The 21,108-nt window shown below is 36.7% G+C and overlaps 1 protein-coding gene across 2 annotated transcripts; it reads left to right on the top strand.

Moving 5' to 3' along the window:
- The first annotated feature begins 11,005 nt into the window (after positions 1 to 11,005).
- On the top strand, positions 11,006 to 20,849 carry LOC142335347 (protein FAM221B-like). 2 transcript variants are annotated; one of them, XM_075383803.1, is made up of 6 exons: positions 11,006 to 11,574; positions 14,134 to 14,295; positions 17,287 to 17,393; positions 17,745 to 17,843; positions 18,294 to 18,555; positions 20,453 to 20,849. In XM_075383803.1, exons 1-6 carry the CDS (start codon positions 11,385 to 11,387, stop codon positions 20,728 to 20,730), a joined length of 1,098 nt encoding a protein of 365 aa, XP_075239918.1. In that variant the 5' UTR covers positions 11,006 to 11,384; the 3' UTR covers positions 20,731 to 20,849. The 2 variants fall into 2 exon arrangements, with proteins under 2 accessions (XP_075239918.1, XP_075239919.1); XM_075383804.1 differs by having other exon boundaries at positions 11,384 to 11,590.
- The last annotated feature ends 259 nt before the right edge of the window (positions 20,850 to 21,108 follow it).

Here is a 21,108-nt window from a genome sequence, read left to right as displayed (position 1 = left end):
TTTAAGTGCATCTGGTTTTGTTGAGTTTTGAAAAAGTTATTTCCAAAATATTCAGTATGTTTTTGAACTATGTCATTTTTAGCTTATATCTGACAATTTTGCAACTTAGTTTCCGTATCGACAGGTTGCGTCCTCCTTCTATTGATACAAAATCCGATCTTTAAAATGGTTTTAAATTCAGATAATGGTTTCCCCGCTTTGGTACTGCGCATTTTTATTCGGAAAAGGTGGTTTTTGTATTATTTCCTAATTTTTGATTAGTGCCATATTATCACATTAATGGGCCGGCTTAATTGGCGTTAAAAAAAATCAAATGAAGACGTTCATTGTTCTCAATGAGTAGCGTAAGGTTTTAATGGTCGCGACACCCTTTTCAGTTTAAGTTAAAATTTATTTCGCTTTTGAAGTTCATTTTGCAGTCGACTGACATATTACGGATAATGACAGATTCCAATTGTTTCCGAAGAGGTATAATCATCTCAACGAGCTGAGTTGGTATGGATTGATTTCAATCAATTTGGAACTGGCCATTTTGAAAAACAAATAAACCTGGTTTTGAACTTTGCCATTTTTGCTCGTTTTTTTATCGAGCTCATAGCTAGTCTCAAACTTGACAGGTCACATATTCTTTTTTAAATACAGAAATCGAGTTAAAAAAAGGGTCGCTATTAGTGTTTGCTACTATTCAAGTTTTATGTTTTTCCTGTCGCGTACTCTCATTAACGGCAAGTCCCATCAGTCCTCTAATCCATCATCAATTTTTCATTATTTTCTTGAACGGTATGTGAAGTTTTGGAAGTTTTTTTTATCTCTTTGTTATTTGGTAGACATTTAAATCAAAACGTGGATGATTGGGGTCGAAACATTATGTGCAAACGCATTTCATCGAACCTTCTTTTTTATCTATATAGACCTATGTTTAAATAAATTATGCTACAGAAAAACAACTATTTGATATATCTATATGATGTCAAAAGTTTTGCGCCTCAAAGGAATGATTATCCTGTGGGACGAAACTTGGCTGAGTGCGGTGCATGGCATGTTTATTGCTGCAAAAAGCTACACCCTATAAATTCCTATAATTTTGGTAAAATAAGACCTATGATCAGACTTAGGTCAACTGTACCGAATATGAAAAGACCTTTGGTCGACTTATGAAAAGACTATTGGTCGACCAATATTGAATATAAAAATACTGTAGGTCGACTAATATAGGATATGAAAAGACCGTTGGTCGATATATGAAAAGACCGCGGTTGACCAATATTAAGTATGAAAAGACCGTGGTCGATCGTATTCGGTATGGAAAGACCGTTGGTCGATATATGAAAAGACCGCGGTCGACCGATATTGGGTAAAAGACCGTAGGTGGACTGATATGGGATATGAAAAGCCCGTTGGTCGGTATATGAAAAGACCGTGGTCAACCGATATTAGGTATGGAAAGACCGTAGGTCGACTGATATGGGATATGAAAAGACCGTTGGTTGATATATGAAAAGACCGTGGTCGACCGAAATTGGGTATGAAAAGACCGTCGGTCGACTGATATGGGATATGAAAAGACCGTTGGTCTTTATTTGAAGAGACTGTGGTCGAAGGTATTGGGTATGGAAAGACCGTTGGTCGATATATGAAAAGACCGTGGTCGACCGATATTGGGTATGAAAAGACTGTAGGTTGACTGATATGGGATATGAAAAGACCGTTGGTCTTTATATGAAGAGACCGTGGTCGAAGGTATTGGGTATGGAAAGACCGTTGGTCGATATATGAAAAGACCGTGGTCGACCGATATTGGGTATGAAAAGACTGCAGGTTGACTGATATGGGATATGAAAAGACCGTTGGTCTTTATATGAAGAGACCGTGGTCGACCGATATTGGGTATGAAAAGACTGTAGGTTGACTGATATGGGATATGAAAAGACCGTTGGTTATATATGAAAAGACCGTGGTGGACCGAAATTGGGTATGAAAAGACCGTCGGCCGACTGTAGGTCGACCCTTACCAGGACGTCGACCGTGTATTTAAGGTAGGGAAATACAACCCCCCCCCCCCGTCGCTTTTATAAGCCTTTTAATAAAGTCGACCTCTCAACTAGGGAATCCGTCATTGATATACCATTGCAAAGAATTCTAGTTTATTTTTCCCAACCTAAAATGCTTACAATATACGAATTCCTTCACACTGCTATGCGCAAGTCAACTATCAAAAAACGTAACGAATATTAAAAAAGCGGTTTCAAATTCCATTTAAATTAAATATCACAGCTGGCATTTTCCCAGAGAAAACAAGTTTTATCAGCACGTTGTCGAAGTTATAACCTCCAACTGACTTCAACTCCTCGATCTTTGTTTGTAAAAACTAATTTGAGAGAATAAGCACTTCTTTTGATAGTGACTCGAGTCATCTGTTACTCAAAATTATTCAATTGCATCAGCAAAAAATTCTATAACAAAAGTGAAACTTTGCCTCACCCACACAAGTTAGTCTAAAATCTGCAATGAATGCATGCTGAAAAGCTGATTGTCACATGGTTGCCCCAGTTGAAATTTTACTAAAAAAACATAAGAAATGATAGTTTTTGATCGGCATTTTAAGGGAAAAACGGTCAACGCCCTCAGGCTTTTTTGTTCGCGTGAACGGTTTTGATCTTTTTTTCGGCATAGGAAGTATTCGTTTTTGAGCGGTATGTTAAGGAGAGGACCATTTTTGTTCGTTTTTATATAGTCCGAAATCACCGTTTTTGAGCGTTATTTTTAGGACAAGACAGCTTTTGACCGTTGTTTATTTAGGTAATGGCAGTTATTTGATCGTTATTTAAACGTAAGAAATGACAGTTTTTCACCGTTTTGAAAAGGAGATAACGGTTATCAAATAATAATCATCATAAAATAAGTTATCAGATAATTTTTAAGATATAACCGTTTTTGAACCGTTAATTTTTCAGGAGAATATTTGAGCGCAATCTTTTTTTTAATACCAGCCATAGGAAGATTGCCTGTTTAGAAACTATAAAAAAGAATATTTGAGCGCACAATTGGACAACTAAGAAAGTATATTTTTCCTTCACCAACCTTATTATCCTCAGAACAAGGTCTCCACAAATACCACATAATCACAATTTTATGTAGTCACGGAAAAAGTAGTCATTTTTTCAAGAAATTATGTTTCATTTCCACTAAGATTTATGGCTGCTTGGTGGAATAGGTTAATGGCACTCGTAGATAGGAATATATGACTCTTGAACAAATAATTTTTTTTCATTGTAAAGACTTTAATTGTTTTTTATTCAATTAACTTTTGTTACTCTGTTGATCAAGACAATTCAGTAAAGGCAATTATACTTGGGAGCATAAAAAGTTCTATATCCGCCAAATGTGACTTTAGATGTGGTTTTGAACGCTATGCAGGGAGATTTGGGGGCTATTTTGAGAAGAGGGAGTGAAGTGAGGGAGTTCCAACTCTAGAGCCGCCCTTTACATCACAAATTTCTCCAAAACATTATCGTTGAATTGTATACTTAGAGTCTAGTAAACCAAAGGCTCTAAGAGCACTTAGTGCTCTTTTTTTCAGGACAAAAAGTCAGATTGGTTGGACGCAAAATTAGTCAAGTGAAAGATCGCATAAAACGAAAAGACCACAAGAGTTATATAATTGCTACAACTTTTGTCTCAAATTAATCAACCAAAAATCAGTTCAAAAAGGGTTCAACTTGATACCCCTTAACTAGTGTTACATAATCCCTGGTTGTAAATTTGTAGGCAGGCTTTCGCATGCGTTCATATCAAACATAAAAACTGTCAGAAACGCTCAAAAACGGTATTTTCCTAAACAAACTATCACAAACGAATATTTCCTAAAAATGGTCAGAAGCAATCATCTCTTAGATTTACCGATCAAAAACAATTGAAAAAAATCAAAAACAATAATTGCATAAAATTATCGATCAAAAACGATCGAAAACAATCAAAAACAATCTTTTCCTAAAACTACCGATCGAAGACGGTCATTTCACACACTAATTTGAACATTTTTGATTGGTCTCGCCAACAGGGGTGTAAAAAAACTAAAACAGGAATTGTAAAAATTTTGATGAAAAAGTTATGATTCGCAAAATTATGACCTGAATATCAACATTTTTAGACTAATATCAACGTTTGCTGTACAATGATGCATACAATTTTGAATATTTAATCAGACTCTCCGAACCTCCAGGCCAAACAAACAAACTCTAACGTTGCAGAAACATCCATGACCGAGAAAGGGACAAAAAAGCAATGAGAAAATGGCAAAAACAAAAGAGTTTGAAAATATGGGCACCGAAAGCATAAACTAAACATTTGGGAATACAACTAATTTGATAAATCAAACTGGTCAAGAGTATTATGTAGCTAACAGCATTTATAGAAGTTAAGTTTCCGCACCTGAACAAAAACGCGCTCCCAAAAACCAAAAGATTGTTCAAACATATATACATCCCTCTAGTTTATCATCAGGAGAAAATTTTTTCAGGCCTAGTCGTTACCAACTGAACTTGATTGTGTGTTTCTTTTTCATATTTGACCTCCTCTTGTGTAAACAGATGAACGAAAAAGACACCACCCCAGAACAATTCAAAATTTTGTGTTGCAAAAAAATCGTCGATTCATTACTGAAACAAAGGAACCTCAGGGTACTTTGTTAGCCAAGCATCGGCTGTATAAATCCAGAAAGCATTTTTGATTTGAAAATAGGTTGTGTGATGTATTGAATTTTTCATAATGTTGACAGAACTTACACAGAAAAGATAGACACTTTCGAAAGACACTTTAAAATTTTGATTGATCCTCAAGACGCTATTGATACAGTAGTTCTTAGACAGAGAAAACGTCATTGCCAACATCACGGAAAAACCTCTAGAAGTTGGTAAGTTCCTAGCACAATATAATTAATTAAGCACTGAACCAGGAAATATATGAGTATGATATTATCCATATATTACGAGAGCAAAAGGAATTTAGGTTTATTTTAGTTTCCCGGCATTACTTGTAAATTTGGTACTTTGACAGTAAAACCTGATGTTCTAACCAGTCTTCCATCCGACCCCGATAATGAACACCAAAACTGATGCTTCTGTATCTATCCAAATTCCATATTTGATGTAGATTGCTTTCTCTATAGTGGATTGTAATCAGCATCATTAGTCAAGCACTCAGTAATGTATGAGGATGGGAATGAGGAAGGTAATACCCACAGTCACCCGTATTACCAATTGAAATATTTAATATAATTATTATCATTAATGTAAATAATAATCATCTTTAATATTAATTTTAAAATATAGTATTTCTCTATGTGATAGTTTTGATTATTTAACTTTTACTATTGCTTGCATATTATGCATATGTGTATCATCAAGTTCCGTATAAACAATTTTTTATGCTATTCGGTTTTTAAAAAAATCATAATTTTCATAGTATTCTCAGAATTGGAGTTCATAATGTTCAGAATTAATTCAGAGTTCTACTGTGAATTTTAATATGAAATGTCTTCACGTTGCCATGATCAGAACTCTAGTCATAGTATAAATCATAATAAAATTTTCATGATTTAATACTGAAGTAGCGTGAGACGTACTGAAAATATCCCTTCAGCAATCGATTCAGCTTTTCAAGAATTTTTCCGTTTACAGACTTTTTTGTCTTTCCGCAAACAAGAGCAGTCTCCCAAAACTGACTTAACAAAACTAAATTTGGAGGATGTAGCAATTATAATACCACGTACCAAATACAATCTGAAGACTATGGATTGACTCGAACTGCAATTCTATTGACCCTGTTCTGGCCCACTTGTGTCAAATTTTTCTTTTTGTCATTTCCAATTCTTTGGCGTAAGCAACAACATGATAACAATGATCTAAATGCTTAATGTAAATACCTGCCCAAATGCCGAGACATATTGATACTTGTGATTATTTTAATTGTATTTTGGTCTAATTGTCCCTGAATACCTTGCTTTATGAGAATTATGTCTCAGTTTCTTTCTGAGACTAAGTTATCTGAGATAAAATGATACATTGCTGAGATCAGAACTGAGCGCTTAGTTTAACCCTTTGATATAAACAAAACTTTCTTACTTGATGTTGGTGAAGTCATTTTATTGAACAATAGCAACTAATTTGAATCGAATAATTGCTTCAAAATTATCCATACCACAACTTTGTCAATGTACATAAATCAAAAATTTCATCCATAAATTCATTTTTCCGACCTTCAATGATGACCAAAAACATCTCAAGTATCCTCCAAGTGGATACCAATGACATGTTCTCAGGATAAGAGAACAAGATTTTATTTGCAAAAAACTTCACTAATACTTGCATTTACAGTAAAAGGAAATACTTGTTCATGCTTAAGTTAAAAATTAACCCTTTTTTCTTTACGTATCTTTAGATAGGTCTGCAATTTTTTTGTTAAAACGTGTAAGTTTTTGTACTTCTAGGCCGATTCAAAATTAATTATTAAAATAATAAAACACTTGTAAATCGCACTCCAGATCAGGACAATGGTTTCTAGACCACCGACAAACCGAAAAAATTCGGATCTGCAGATTGCTGAATCCTGTACTGTGTGGATTGTCTTTTGTGGCGAAATCTCGCGGCGAGAAGAAAGAAGGAAAATTCAAAAACCGACGGTACAATTCTGGAATAAAAGCGACCTCTGAACCCTCAGAAAAACTATTGAAATGTTCACTGATAGTTAACGCAATGGCTACATGTGTAATAGAAGGGAAGATAATCAAACAGTCCCAAGCTGTTTCAGGCTTTCAAAAAAAATGTAAATCCTGTTAAAAGGTGGCATATTTTGCAAACAAATGTTCAGAAGTAAAACCCAGCCTAGGTCAGGTATGTCAGACTAGCACAACAACTTCTGCAGGGAAGAGGGAAGTTGTCTGGTCATAAATCATCCGAAATGCATATGGGAATGTACAATACACGGTTAAAGTGTTTAAGATATCAACGACAAGGGAGAACATTACAGTAAAAGACAATAAATTTAAATTGCACGTTGATACGGTGGTGATACTGCTGTGGTATCCTCGTTGATCTGGACTGAGCTTGGTAAACCTCAGTTAGTTGGGATAACCACACGTCTTCAGGTTTTTGATGGTCACCAACTGACGCTTCTAAGATCACTAACATGTATTGTTGAGTGCAACGGAAGGAACCATAGCAACAACAACTTGCAACTGCGCAATCCGATAAACAATTTGGACTACTTTGAAGATACACTCTACCGCAAGTAATGATCAACACAGTGTGTGATGCAAAACTACGTGCAGTCAAAGGATTTACAGAATCAAAGCGCTAAGGAAACTCATAGAGGGATCATAGCCTTTGTTCTGCTTGGCTAAAAAATATCTCTGCCATTACAAAACAGGGTCACAAAGAATTTTCAGACAATGGTACGGCAGGGCATCTTGGAGACAACGCAGCCTGGTGGGGCCACAAATACACCCACTTTGTTTGGCAGCGGAAGAAAAATGGAGCTCTAAGACTATCCGCGGAGCTAAAAATTCTCATTAACCGCAAACTCATGGACAAAGATTAGCCAACCCCACACATGGAGACCATATTCAATATTCAATCATTTTCAAGGGGCCAGTTTTTTTGGCAAAATCAGACTTATCAGACGCATATTATCAAATGCATTGGACGAGCATGCAAAACAACTATGTACAATCAACACATCGCAAGGATTGTTGAAGATGTTCAGGCTTCCTCAAGGTTTGAATAAATCTTCGTCCATATTCCAGAATTGCTCTCAAAAACAATTATAGGCTTCGTCATCTTTTATGATACTGTACTGTTATAGGGAACAACAAAGAGCAATACGACAAACGAAAGCTTGCGATCAAGAGTCAACTATGTGAAAAAATTACCATCAATGAAAAGAAATCCAAACGAACAAATAGGACTAAAAACTAGGCTCTTTTGTCAATTTAGTGGATTTTTGTGGACGTTTGATACCAGTTTTTGTTACAAAAATTCAATTGATATCCCTAACTTTTCCTTGTATCTCATTGCACCAGACGAAAAAACTGCGGATAAAGCATTAGCAAGAATTGATAGATGTGCAATAGCAATGATGCGATTCGAGTTCCAGCTGAAGAAATACACCCTAAGAGCAGATCTAGGACGCTGATGATTTGAGTAGACTAGATATTGATAACGACGATGACAAAAATTGAGTCTGCTTTGCTCTCAACAATATCTACTTTTTTCAATCGAACCTTGTTACCCAATCAGACATCAGAAACGAAATAGAATCGAATCAATTCTTCCAAGACGTCAGCAAAAGAATAAAACGCGGAAACTGCAAACAGTGCTCAGAAGCAGAGAAAGTTTTCGAACAACAGAAAGACGCCTTCGTATCCCCAACAGAATCATCTTTTAAGGATTTGTGCCATTCATTCCACCAAAATTCAGATGGGTGGGGATGACCAAAGCTCATGAGAGCCACCCAGACAGAAATGCAACTGAAACAGCAGTCCAAATGTTAGTTTGGTGGTCCGGCATCACTCAAGATTTTCTTCCACATGTTAGTAAATGTAGGTAATGCCAGGCAAACAGGCCTAGCTTGAGAAAAAACATTCTCTACTTGCCCAGAAGCAGAAATTTGGGAAATTTCTATTTTGGCTGGTGTTACGTTAAGGACCAACAAAACATATTAGTGATAGTAGACTACTAGACTACTAGATATCAAATCGACAAATAGAAATTCTCAAACAGTGAAATTGTACTTGAGTCAAATACTCACAAGATTTGGGATACCAAAAACGTTAGTATCAGACAATGGTCTCGAATTTGTGACCTAAAACAGTGGCGTAAATCACTAAGAGTTAAAAAGATGGAGTCATCCATTTACCATCCAAGAGCAAATAGACTTGCCGACCGAGCGGTTCAAACAGTGAAATGGGCTATCCAATCCTGAAGTCAAACTTGAATGTGTCATTTGGTTCTTTACAGCAGCGGGTTTTGATGACACACCCAAATACCTCCAATATGCGGGGTAACACTCCAATGGACCTTCTGTTAGGACCGAAATTGAGTCTTCAGGCACTCAATGACCTTTGTGAATCTCTGTGATTCTTCTCTTTTCAAACTAACGAGAACATTGCCAACAGTTCCAGCTACCTTCATTATACGCTAAAGACTGAACATCTTAATTATCCAGTCAAAGAAATCAGACAAAACACTGCTTGTTAATGACAAACAAATTGCACGGCTGGAAGCTGATGACATCAGGGCTGAATCTACTGATAAGCGATCTAGTGACTCAGATACTGAGAGCAGCTGCCACAATATGGACGTGATATCACACAGCTCCATTGGAGAATTTTCAGTAACTTAAGAAGAACAACATTTAGGAGCCACGAGAATGGCAAGAAAAAATAAAAAACAACCACAAAAGTTTGGAGAACCTATCCCTTGCCTTAATCTTGTTTTTAAAAGGAGTGAGAATGCGATATATCGCGATGGTCAGAACTTAGAGTTTAATTTAAAACTTCGATATAAACGAACTTTCTGACTTGAAGTTGGTGAAGTATTTTTTCTTTAAAAATCGTTACTAAATTGAACTGAATCTTTGCTTCAAATTTTTTGTAGCACAATTTAATCGGTGTACATAAAACGTAATTTTCTGCGATAAATTAGACAATGCGACCATCAGTGATGACCATGAACGAACTTGTTTATCCTCCATGTAGAAACCAATGAAATGTTCTCAGGTTAAGAGAACACAATTTTAAGTGCAAAGGAATCACTAATACTTACCATATTTGGCAAGGGGAAAACTTGTTCATACTTCAAGTGTAAATTAACCCTTATAGGGGTATCTATATTTAGATGAGTCTGTAAATATTTATACTGATAGCGACTATAAAAACGTTTGAACTTCTGTACTTTTAGGCCAAATTAAAGTCCATTTTTAAAATAAAAAACTCTTGTTACTCGTGCTCGAGACCACGACACAAATATCTTACCAGGTACCAAATACAGTCTGAACACTATGGGTTGTCTCGAACTGCAAGCTAGTGACCCCTTTTTCTCTTTTCTTTTTCCAATTTTTGGCTTGAGCAACAAAAATGATAACAGTGACTTCAATGCTCAATGTCAATGCCTATCCAAATGCCGATATTTTTTTTGTTTTTTGGTCTAATTTTCCTGGAAGATCTTGCTTTATGAGTGCTTTCTTTCTGAGACTGTGTTATATAGGACATACAAGACACCCTAAAACTACCGTGATCTCTCAACTATTTTTTTTGGTGAAATGCATATTTCTTCTTTGATATTAAATGGATCTTTTAATGCGTCATTATGAGTAGAACCAAGTCTTATAGTTAAATAGGCACTTTTGAGCACTTATATTAATTTGCTGAAAACTCAGGTATGAGTCTAAAAGGGACTAATTAGTCCCTGATTGTTCAGCAAATAAAGATAGATTTTTCGAGTGCTCAAAAGTGCATATTTGACTATGAGATTACTATCTTTGCAGAGCTGATACTTTTTGCCTCACTTACCATGTGTCTTAGTGAAAAGTGGCATGAACAGAGTGTAATAGTAAAATACATAGTAGAATACAGTGTTGTTCTGATTTAATCCCTGAAATTTATTTGAATTCATATTGAGGTGAAGGATCTTTCGGATCTATTCTGTTTCGCCCCCCCCCCCAGCTTAGTAGGCTTATATTTTTACGCCCCCGGACGCACGTGCAATTTTCTTACATAGTAACGTGCTATATAACAACATATAATTTGTAACTGGGGTGCGTAAAAACACTTGGGGGGGGGGGGGGGGAGGGAACAGAATAGATCCCAAATTATATGTTGTTATATAGCACGTTATAACGTTAATATGTAAGAAAATAGCACGTGCGCCTGGGGGTCATAAAAGATTTATGCTCTTTCCTTAGTGTTGTTACCGCACTCTTGGTTATTGCCTTAATGACCTTCATAATCATAATGCCTCATCCAATAGACAGCTGATTACAAATTATTCGAATTCGTTGCGCTTTAAATGAACGCACGTGCTCTGCTACGTGAAGAGAATAACTCTCTACCAAGATCGAATTCAAATACTTAATCAGAATAAAAAATATTTATTCTGTTACATAGACAGAACACACATTTTTAACTCCAATTACAACAAACTCTCACTCATTCAAATTCTTACAACATCGCCGTTTAGCTTCTACGATCTTAAGCTTTCAATTAGACACACAATGTAAAAACTTTACTTCTAAAGAATTAACAATTTACGCAACTGAACTCAAAGCCAAAGACAATTTCGGAAAAATTACAATTGTTCTGAACCAGCTGCCAAATCCGTGGACAAAAAATGAAGAATAACCAGAACAAAAGTGTCGTCGGCCGACCATCCGGGCCTCCCAATTCCAGGGGTAATAAGGGATTCACGCCTCCGAGGGCAGCTGGAAGTTCCTCAGGCCCGCAACCGAGGTGGAACAGGGCAGAAAGTGACAAGAATGCATCTTCTCTCGTGGCTTATGGGGGACCTTCGGCTGTACAAGGCAAGCAGCAACAGCGGTGAATGAGCCAAAATAGGCGCAGACCGATACAATTTTAATTATCTTAAAACGATCGGATGCTTTTACTTTGCCAAAACGGTGGTTATTCCAGTGACAGTTTTTCTAAATAGGTATTATACGCAAAATAAAGGGGGCTCTTTTTGCTGTGCTCCCCTACAGATGCACTTTGAGCATTCTAAGATTACCCCTGATTTCACTTTAATTGTAAATTTGGATCTATTCTGTTTTGCCCCCCCCCCAGAAGCTTAGTGGGCTTTTATTTTTTACGCCCCTAAGCGCACATGCTATTTTTTACATAGTAGCGTGCTATTTAACAATATATAAATTGTAACGGGGGGATAAAAACACGGGGGGGGGGGGGGGCAAAACAGAAAAGATCAGTAATTTTTTTTGTATGCGTGCGAGCTATTCCCATTTCAAAGCTGATTAGGCTGAAACCAATAATGAAACTTTCCCGAGCAAATATAAAAAACTGGGGTCTTTCCCATTATAGCCCCCCATGAAATTATAGCCTCCCCATTATGGTATATTTACCATGATTGGGGGGGGGCTATAGGTTATCTGACCACTAAGATGGGGGGGGGCTATAATGGGAAAGACCCAAAAATTGAATAAAACTCATATCCCTATAACCCTAAAAAGAATTCATATCAAAAACCGGAGTCTTCCATTTTTTCCGTTTGTGCCATTCCAGTACGTTATTCTCCACCCAATTACAGAGCACGTGCAATTGCATAGTAAATCATAATGTAAAAATATGGCACGTGTGTCTGGGGGTGCAAATAGCATGCACCCGTTGAGCTGAGGAGGGAGGGGGCACAATTGGAAAAGATCACAGAAACGCTACAAACTAAATATGGCCGACGCTTTTGAAGATATAAAAAATACACCAACCAATAAACCGGGGCCTTGGCACAAACTGAAAGGTTTCTCTACTGTTAGGGGGGTTATTCTGGCTCAACTACTGTTAAAAGGGACCAGTACTGGATTCGAACCAGCATCTTCTACTTGCAAGCCTAGTGTGTTACCCAAATACACCAATTGGTCTTTAGCTCTCGAACTTGGGCATCAGTTATAACTCGTTCTCACGTTCTTTCTAGTTCCTCAAGGCTTCATTTCTCTAGCCAAGTATACGTTGTACAAGAAGAGCTTCTTGTCAAGCTATGTCAAGTTTATCTTATGCACAATTTACATTAGGTTGCTTTCTCTCGACCTTCTTAGATCTACTGCTTTTCAAATTTTGAAAAATTAGATCTGTGTTGCCCTAAAATTTCCACTGTTCCACTTTGCTTCAAGGTCTTCCTCAACCCATTATTTTCAGCAAAGCGGGTATAACGTGCAAAACCATCACGTCAAAAATGCTCTTTGCGATTAATCAAATCAATTTGTCATGCAATAATGTCTCATATTTTTTGAACTTTTAAACTTTAAATTTTGTAATATTTAGAATAAGGCTGTTCTATATCTTCCCGAGTTTTTCTCGTTTGATAATGATGTGTCAAAATACTTTCTGTTTAATAGTATATTTTCACTGTCAAAAATCAAATTGATTCTTGCAAGATTTTTAATGAAGACTTGCATTTTTCTATCAATTTGAGATCTGGAACTTGTTTATTACGCATTAATTTGTTTCGAATGCTCTTTCTGCAACGAGAGAACCTTGATTTAGACCTTTGTCACGATTGGTATCTTGCAGGTTTTAAACCTGCTCTAAACTGGAGGAGCAACACTAAAATTAAAGAAATAATTCGGATGTTTTCCGTTTTGCCACAGCCCACCCATCGTACGTTATGCACCCCCTAGTTATAAAACACGTGCCATTACGTAATAAATCATTATGTAAATATACGGCACGTGCTCCAATAATTCTTTGTTTATTTTCCTTTACACATAGATTCCTATTAAATATGTATCAAGACTGTTTAAACATAGGTCAATACTTTGTTACAGCTCAACAAAGTTCTAGCTAAATTCTTCTTTTGGAAGCTGGAAATTTGAGAAAAAATTGGGGTCTTTCACTGCAGAGCTAATTTTAGCCGATTAGGGTATAGTGACCATGATTGGGGGGGGGGGGGGAGCTATAAGTCATATGACCACTATGCAAGCGGGGGGGACCCAAAACGTTCCACAAAGTTCCAAAAATTTTCCGATTTGGAACTTTGGGGCCAGAAATTATATAGAAAGCAAATGTTCTTGGATCTCTGGTAAAAAATAAGTATGGCTCCCGTGAGTATAATATTTTGCCTATTTTCACATAACTGCGAAATTATTTTGCCAACTTTTTAGTATTTCTCACATTATTCCGTTCCAAAAATAATTTTTGTTGCTGCAACCTAAAAATCTTAACACTTGTCAATCGTAGCATAGTGTTTGGGAGCGAGCTCTTGCAACAATTAAAAATTTATTCTGCAAAATATTGCAAGCTTTCTTTTAGTGCAAACTCTTTATAGTTACAGAACTATAATTTCTATTCGTCAATCCTTTAATTCAAGTTTGCTTAGTTTTTTCGTGATATTGGCTCATTGGCATAATTTTCAAAAGGAAAAACGGCATCTAATACACCAGGGAGAACTACGAATCCACGATCAGGTGGTGGTAGTGGAGTGGGTGGATCGAAGCAGACAGTCGCCAAGATAGACCCAAATGCATTTCCAATTGAAAAGAGAACACTTCCTAATGGGGAGATAGAGTACGCGCCCAAAGGTTACCCCAATTCCTAAACTTATTTGTGTCAGAATTCATAACTAATTTTAAAGTAGATAGAATTGAACGTTTTAGTGGCCAAAGGAACCAAGTTTTTGAAAAAAAATGATCGCGTGAAAAGTTTTGTCTTTAGATAGCGCATCACATCCCCCCCACCCCTTTTGCTTTATATACATACAGCTGTATGGAAGATGTTGTAGTATAAAACTGGACCGTTTCTACTAGTCAAAGAAGTTAAAAACGGTCGAGCAGGAGCCGCTGGGGCGTAGTTTTGCAATCCAATTTGTTTTCTTGCAGGACTGCAATATTTAGAGGGTTATATTGCTAGTGTCTTACCGAAAATAACGGTTATTTTTTTAGATTTTACGAGATGACGGTCGCAATTGCAATTGTACTAGAGCTAAACTGCCTCTTAAAAATCCTTTTGTATTTAACAGGAATTGAATAATGTGCTAACATTAACAGAATTAAATTTTTCATGTAAGTGGAAACAATTTTCCTACTTAAAATTGCTTGTTATCGTAGATAACAAGCAGATAAATGTAGGTGGTCAATAATGTAGGTGGTTACCTAGATAAATGTAGGTGGTCAATAATACACAGTGTTCTCTGTAAAATATCAAACTCAAGTTCGCTCGTCATTATTTAGAAAAAGTGTAAAAGGCTTACGGAAAGCTCACGGAAATTGCTAAAATTGTTCACGGAAAGCGTTTATCAAATTGACTCAAGATATGGCTAGTCTCACAAGCCATCAGGTCGATAAACATATAGAAGTCATTTCGAAATCATCTTGTGCTCTTTTGCATATAGTCGTTGTGTATCGGAGGTTGGAAAGAAATATAAACTGTTAGGTAATTTGAGATAAACAACAAAAACTGTGTTTTATTGTTCCGGAATCTCGTTTTCTTCCATTAAATTTTCAAAAAATAGCAAGGTTTTGATTTTGACTGCTCTTTAACCAATCATGAAAACAACTTTTTAAATAATAGCTTTGGTCAGTGAGGAGAGAACCAAATTTTTCATAAGCTACTCTTGCTAAAATTATATAGAGTTTCTACGAAATTATTGATGAGATTGTTCTTACCAATTAGGCTTTTCACTGAACTCTCTTTCATAAAATTTCTGATTTCAATTATCTGTGTGTTTGAAAGTTAAAAAAGTTACTGAAAAGTTGATTATTTTAATTGAGTGATCACCAACAAAATGGTTTTCTCAAGATATTAAAGGTGACTTCCTTAAAGTTTTTTGATTAGGTCAAATTGTTCTTGAGATAGTTCTTTAGTTAAGGCTACTTTAAGGCTACTTCAAATTGCACCTTTGGGTTTGCAGTCATGAAAAACAGCTTAATGTTTTTTTTACAAATTCTACTGAAATCTCGGAAAAGTTTGGTCATCTGGAAAAGAAACAATATGTCAGTGTAAACTAAAAACATGAGTAAACTTTTTTCTAATAAATTACGTACTGTCAATTTTAATTAAAAAGTGAAAAAGATATTGCAGTGTCGTGTCTCTCCAATGATTATTTTTAAATGACTCTCTCAAAAAAAAACTTTTAAGTTTCAAACTTTAACTTGATGATGTTTTGAAAGCTTTGTAATCAATTATGCTGACTAAATTTTAAGATAATAACAATGTCTGCTTGAATTAAATTGAGAAAGGCAATAGATTCAATTGCGAAAAAAATAACTGTTAATTTTCAGCAAATGTGCATGCGGTTATATTGGATAATTAGGTCATTCCGTGCATTTTTTGTCCGCAGCTTTTTGATTTCAAAATTTATTTTGGAATTTCATTTAAGCGAAATTTGTTAGTAATTTCCGACCCGAAACAAAATTCATCAATTATCAGCTAATAGCAAACACTGAGATGTAGTTGCAACAAAAATTGCTATTTTTGCCACATGTTGAGGTGTCCATTTTCAGTGTGCAATCACGAACTCGCAAGATTTTTATTTGATTTTTAATTTTTGTGTCACATTGCCTATCACTCAAACAGTGTTAATTTGTATAATTTTTTCTTTTCGAATTATATTAATTGTTGTTTTATTTATACTCAACTCTGGGGTAGACTGAAAAGTGGGCGTCTATAGCCCCGTTGTCTGTCCTCTCCAATGCAATATATTGTGCAGGAATTTGTATATTTTTCATTGGAGAAATTAATTCCTTCTATTCTTTCTAACAAACTTCTGTTTCCTAGTGTCAGCATGCAAGTGCTGTAGTTTTCTAATTTTCTCCTTGAAAGGTTTTCAAGTTATTTTGGTGCAAAAACAATTAGCCAGATGTACGCGTCAATTATGTTTCGCCAATTTTTGAAACCAAGGCTTGCCTTAACACATGCTAAATTTTTTTGGAAATGCGTATAAAATACACAATTCTCCTGTTCAAATCCCACCTAATTACCCCCAAACTGATGTAAGAGTAGGGGGGTAATTGTTGATGGGGGATGAAACGATGTAAGATTAGGGATAATCGAAGGTATTGGCGGGAATTTTAGGTTTTAGCCTCCCATTACCCTCTCCTACTCTTGCATCGTTTTACCCCCCATCACCGCTCTAATCTTGCATCGTTTTAACCCCCATTACCCCTTACTCTTGCATCGTTTACCCCCCCCCCACCATTACCCCCTACTCTTGCATCGTTTACCCCCCCCCCCCCAAGTATTTTGAGGGGAATTTGCTAAAAGTTCCCTCGATTACCCCCCCCCCCCCAAATCTGACATTTTTTTTTTTGGGGGGGGGGGGGGGTTCCATGGTTTTTTTCCGAAACCTGTGAATGTTAGGGCAAAATTAATTAACAAAATTACTACCCAATGTTGTGCTGTAGTTCATTTTATGTTGCGCGACACTTGTTCAGACTTCGTACGATCCTATCCATTTCCAGACCCTGTAATTCGAGTTGCACTATTCTCTTCTCCTACCTGTGTGAACCAAAGGTGACTTGAGTCTGTTACCTTAACCTGGGTGTAGCTTGTCATAGTAAACTTCTTAATTTCAGGTTACACAAAACGAATAATCAAGCCAGCATCCAAGCCAGAGTTGCTATCTGTGGCAAGAGCCATGCATGAAGACAAGTTTGGTGAGAGGGTACAGGAGCTGTTCGAGGTAGTTATTGGCACCTGAAAATGGCTAAAAAAGGCACATACGAAGTATAATATATATATATATATATATATATATATATATATATATATATATACCCCCTCCTGGAATTTAACCACCCGTCTGATTTTAATATGAAATAAACTTTGGACTTGGTGAAATCCCACGTCCCCTTAGGCATGGCCATGGCCCGGGAGTCATTGTTATGCACTAAATGAGCCGCTATTTAACAGTCAAGTGGGGGTTCAATTCCGTTGGGGTATTTTTGCTCGTTTTTTCGAAACCGGGACGTAAGAAGTTAATTATCCTTAACTTCGTCCTATAAAGCAGATATGAGTGTAATGTTGTCTACAGCCCGAGAAGAGGGCAGCCTTGACAGCTCTGGAGACTGGCATCTACATCAGCTGGAGGTGTCCGGACTTCACCTGGGACTGCATACGACTCAATGAGGAGGTAGGACACAGATATGTTGCCGTTGATTGCTCTTCTTCATCATTAAGTTTCAACGTTAGAGATTTTGCATTAACTTTGCTAAGCACAACTTTACCAAGAGCCATTTTTAAGTTTAATTAATCTAATCTCACATCTCTGTGAATCATCTGAATGACTTTTCTTATTTTTCATGAGTCTATATTGTCCAGTAGTTCACCTAAAGTAAATTTTTTTTTTGAAATATAGCATAATTTTTTTAACATTTGCAATTATTCCATAATCGCTTGCACCGTCCAATCAACTGTCCGCGTGTTGAGAAAGACCGACAAAAACGATGTACGAAGCGTCGTTTTTCGTCGGTTTTTGTCGGTTTCATCGGTTTTACTTGTAAGAAGCGTCGGGTCTCAACACGGGTCTCACATGGTTTCCTTGCGATGTCTCAGTGAAGCTAAAAATGACGTTGATTTACAGAACATGTGTTTTTGTGGTCATCTACTCAATCAACATAAGAAATTCAAGGCAGACGTTCCAAACACAGCAGTTCCATGTCAATTCCACGGCTGCCAGTGCAAGGCATTCAACTTCATGCCATCCCGACCAGAAGATGTGGGTGAGTTCTGGCACCGGAAGAGACCAGGGTTCAATCCAAAAACGTTCAGGCTCAATTGTAAGACGTGCAAGCATCCACACGAGGACCATCATCCTAATGGAATCCGGCAGTGCAAGAAAGGAGGTTAACCTTTTGCTGAGTCGTGACATTGACGAAACCAAGTCACTAGATAACGCTGTGTAAGTGATCTCTCTTTAATGACCAGGAGATCATTAAAGAGAGATCACTTATGAGACTAATATGATTAAAGAAAATTTGGATCTATTCTGTTTCCCCCCTCCCCCCCCCCCCCAGCTTACTGAGCTTATATTTTTTACGCCCCCAGGCGCACGTGCTATTTTCTTACATAGTGACGTGCTATATAACAACATATAATTTGTAAGTGGGGGGGGGCGTAAAACACACTGGGGGGGGGGGCGTAAAACACACTGGGGGGGGGGGGCGAAACAGAATAGATCCGAAAAAATTTAATGAATGCCAGGAAAATAGCGATGATCAAAGTGGGGTTACCAGGAAATCATAAATGATCCTTGCACGATAAGCATAATATCATGGCATGATGAATCGTTTATCAGAAAGGTAATAACACTGCAAGACATCTAAAAATCTTACAAACCAGTTTCTATAATCTTAATTTTAAAAATTTCACGTCCGGTTTTAAATCACTTCTTGACTTTCATAGAGCCTACCGTGCATTTGCGGTAAAAAGAACCAATAATTAGCAATAATCTTACCAATTTTTCTGGTTCGCAACCAATAACTGGTTCGCACTTTTGGACGGGAGCCATGTTCCTCTACGCCTTTGATTTTATAGTTGGTTCTTCATTGCCATTCACTGACTTTATTTGGATTTCGTTTTCAAATCTAACGAAATGGCGGTTTTCGCACAACTTGTTTATTAGTTTTTGCCTATTGTTGTTTGTGTTGCCTTTCTACTTGGTTTCTTAGTGGTTTTCTAAAAAGTGACGTGTGCTGTTTTAACTCCAATTGTGTCAATGTTTTTTGAAGTTGGAGTTTCTGGATACAACAAAGTTGATAGCCCTATTTTTTTGAAAGAAAAATGAATTCAGTTTTTTTAAGGTTTCTGAAGTGTTCATTTATTTTAGTGGATGTCTTGGATAATGATTTGCTCATTATAATACAAACTATTGTTTTTTAAAGAGACCGAACGTGTTGTCTTCAATTGTGAGATTTCTTTGAATTGTAATTCAGGACTAGTCCTGCTACAGTTTGAATTACCAAATCTTCCACTCAACCTTTACAAAGCAATTTGAATTTAATGGATGCAACAAAATTTCAATCTCAAACTGCTGACGGTCGTTCACGTTCTACAACTCCGAAACGTTATCCTGTCTTTTTTCCTCTTAATTTTTCCTGCATTTATTCGTTGCTTTAAAACGTTTTTACAGAATTTGAAGTGCTCAAAAAATGGCCAGCCTAATGATCTTTCAGAAATTAATCCATCACCTGGCCAAAGATACGCACTAGTTGATCCGTAGGGGACTTATTACCTGATCAAAGGTGATAACCATCTGGGTGCTCATCATCATGGGTGATTTCTAACGATGAACCCCAGGTCTAGGTACTATTTTTTAAAAAAATAAGTAAGATAAAAAGGGCTGAAGAGTTAAAAAACGGTGATATTTGTTTTCAACGCAATTAGCGTTTGATTTTACATGAATTCAACACAATCACCGCCAACCATAAATATTTTTGCTGTACAACGTCTCTGTGGGCTTTACAATCCGTGCGATTTTCTTCTAGAATCGGTTTCGGGAAAAAACCCCATCCAAAATTAGATAGGAAAAAACCCCACGGAAAGAAACCCCCAAGGAAAAAACCAAGGAAATAAAACCTCAAATTAAATGAGTTATATTCTAACACAATTACACACAAAAAGCAAAAGATTTAAACAGTTTCTCAAAATGACAAACAATTCGTTTTATTCTGCCGTGATTCTCACTTTATTTATTTATAGAGTGAAGCGTGCAGTGAATTTGAGTGCGTGTGATTTTATTAGGTTGTAAGTGCAGTTCTTGGACATCCATGTCTGTTTGTGCTGCTTGTGATAAACACACAGAACAACACGAAACCTATTTCGAATCAGAAGCAACTCGCAAACGTCTTGGTTTACCATGGGGTGAGGCCCACTTGCCATTTGCTGAAATGAAGAACCTGCGCAATGCCGTGCTCACAGGAGATGAAAATGACTCGACGGGTTACAACGAGTTGGTGAGGTACCACAACCCAAACAAACATGGTCCCCCTGGAGGGTCACGTCAAAACCCGTTCGGTTGACCAAAGACAGATAATCAGCTATATGCAAACTGATGCTTTATTTATGACAATTTGAGTCCTGTTTCTCCTTCGAACATACTCCTTTTTCTTAATTGATATCCCAGTAGAAGGTTATTTAATTTTTTTTTCTTGCAATATGAGCTCCTGGATCTTGCATCTTGCAAGATAAAAGTTATTTGCAAAAATCTTGCAAGATCTTTCAAGATAAGCATTAACTGCATGAATCTTGTAAGATCTCGTTAGATCTAGAATGAAATTGGTTAAGCTTGGTTTCAATGGTTTTACCACCACAAAGCAGATATCATCTAACACTCAACCAAATTTAAGAACCCTTTCTTGCCCTTCACCTACAAGTAACAGGTTTTTTCTGTTGACAAT

Source organism: Convolutriloba macropyga, chromosome 2, assembly GCF_964194025.1.
Source record: "Convolutriloba macropyga chromosome 2, txConMacr16.3, whole genome shotgun sequence".
NCBI classification, from domain to species: Eukaryota; Metazoa; Xenacoelomorpha; order Acoela; family Convolutidae; genus Convolutriloba; species Convolutriloba macropyga.
This window is presented reverse-complemented; position numbering and strand designations above follow the sequence as displayed.

Excerpts from the sequence above, each read along its gene's own strand:
- LOC142335347 (XM_075383803.1), top strand. The coding sequence starts at position 11,385 with ATGAAGAATAACCAGAACAAAAGTGTCGTCGGCCGACCATCCGGGCCT. Across the intron at positions 14,296-17,286 it reads GATAGAGTACGCGCCCAAAG|GTTACACAAAACGAATAATC; the intron begins GTTACCCCAATT and ends TCTTAATTTCAG. Across the intron at positions 17,844-18,293 it reads GCATACGACTCAATGAGGAG|AACATGTGTTTTTGTGGTCA; the intron begins GTAGGACACAGA and ends GTTGATTTACAG.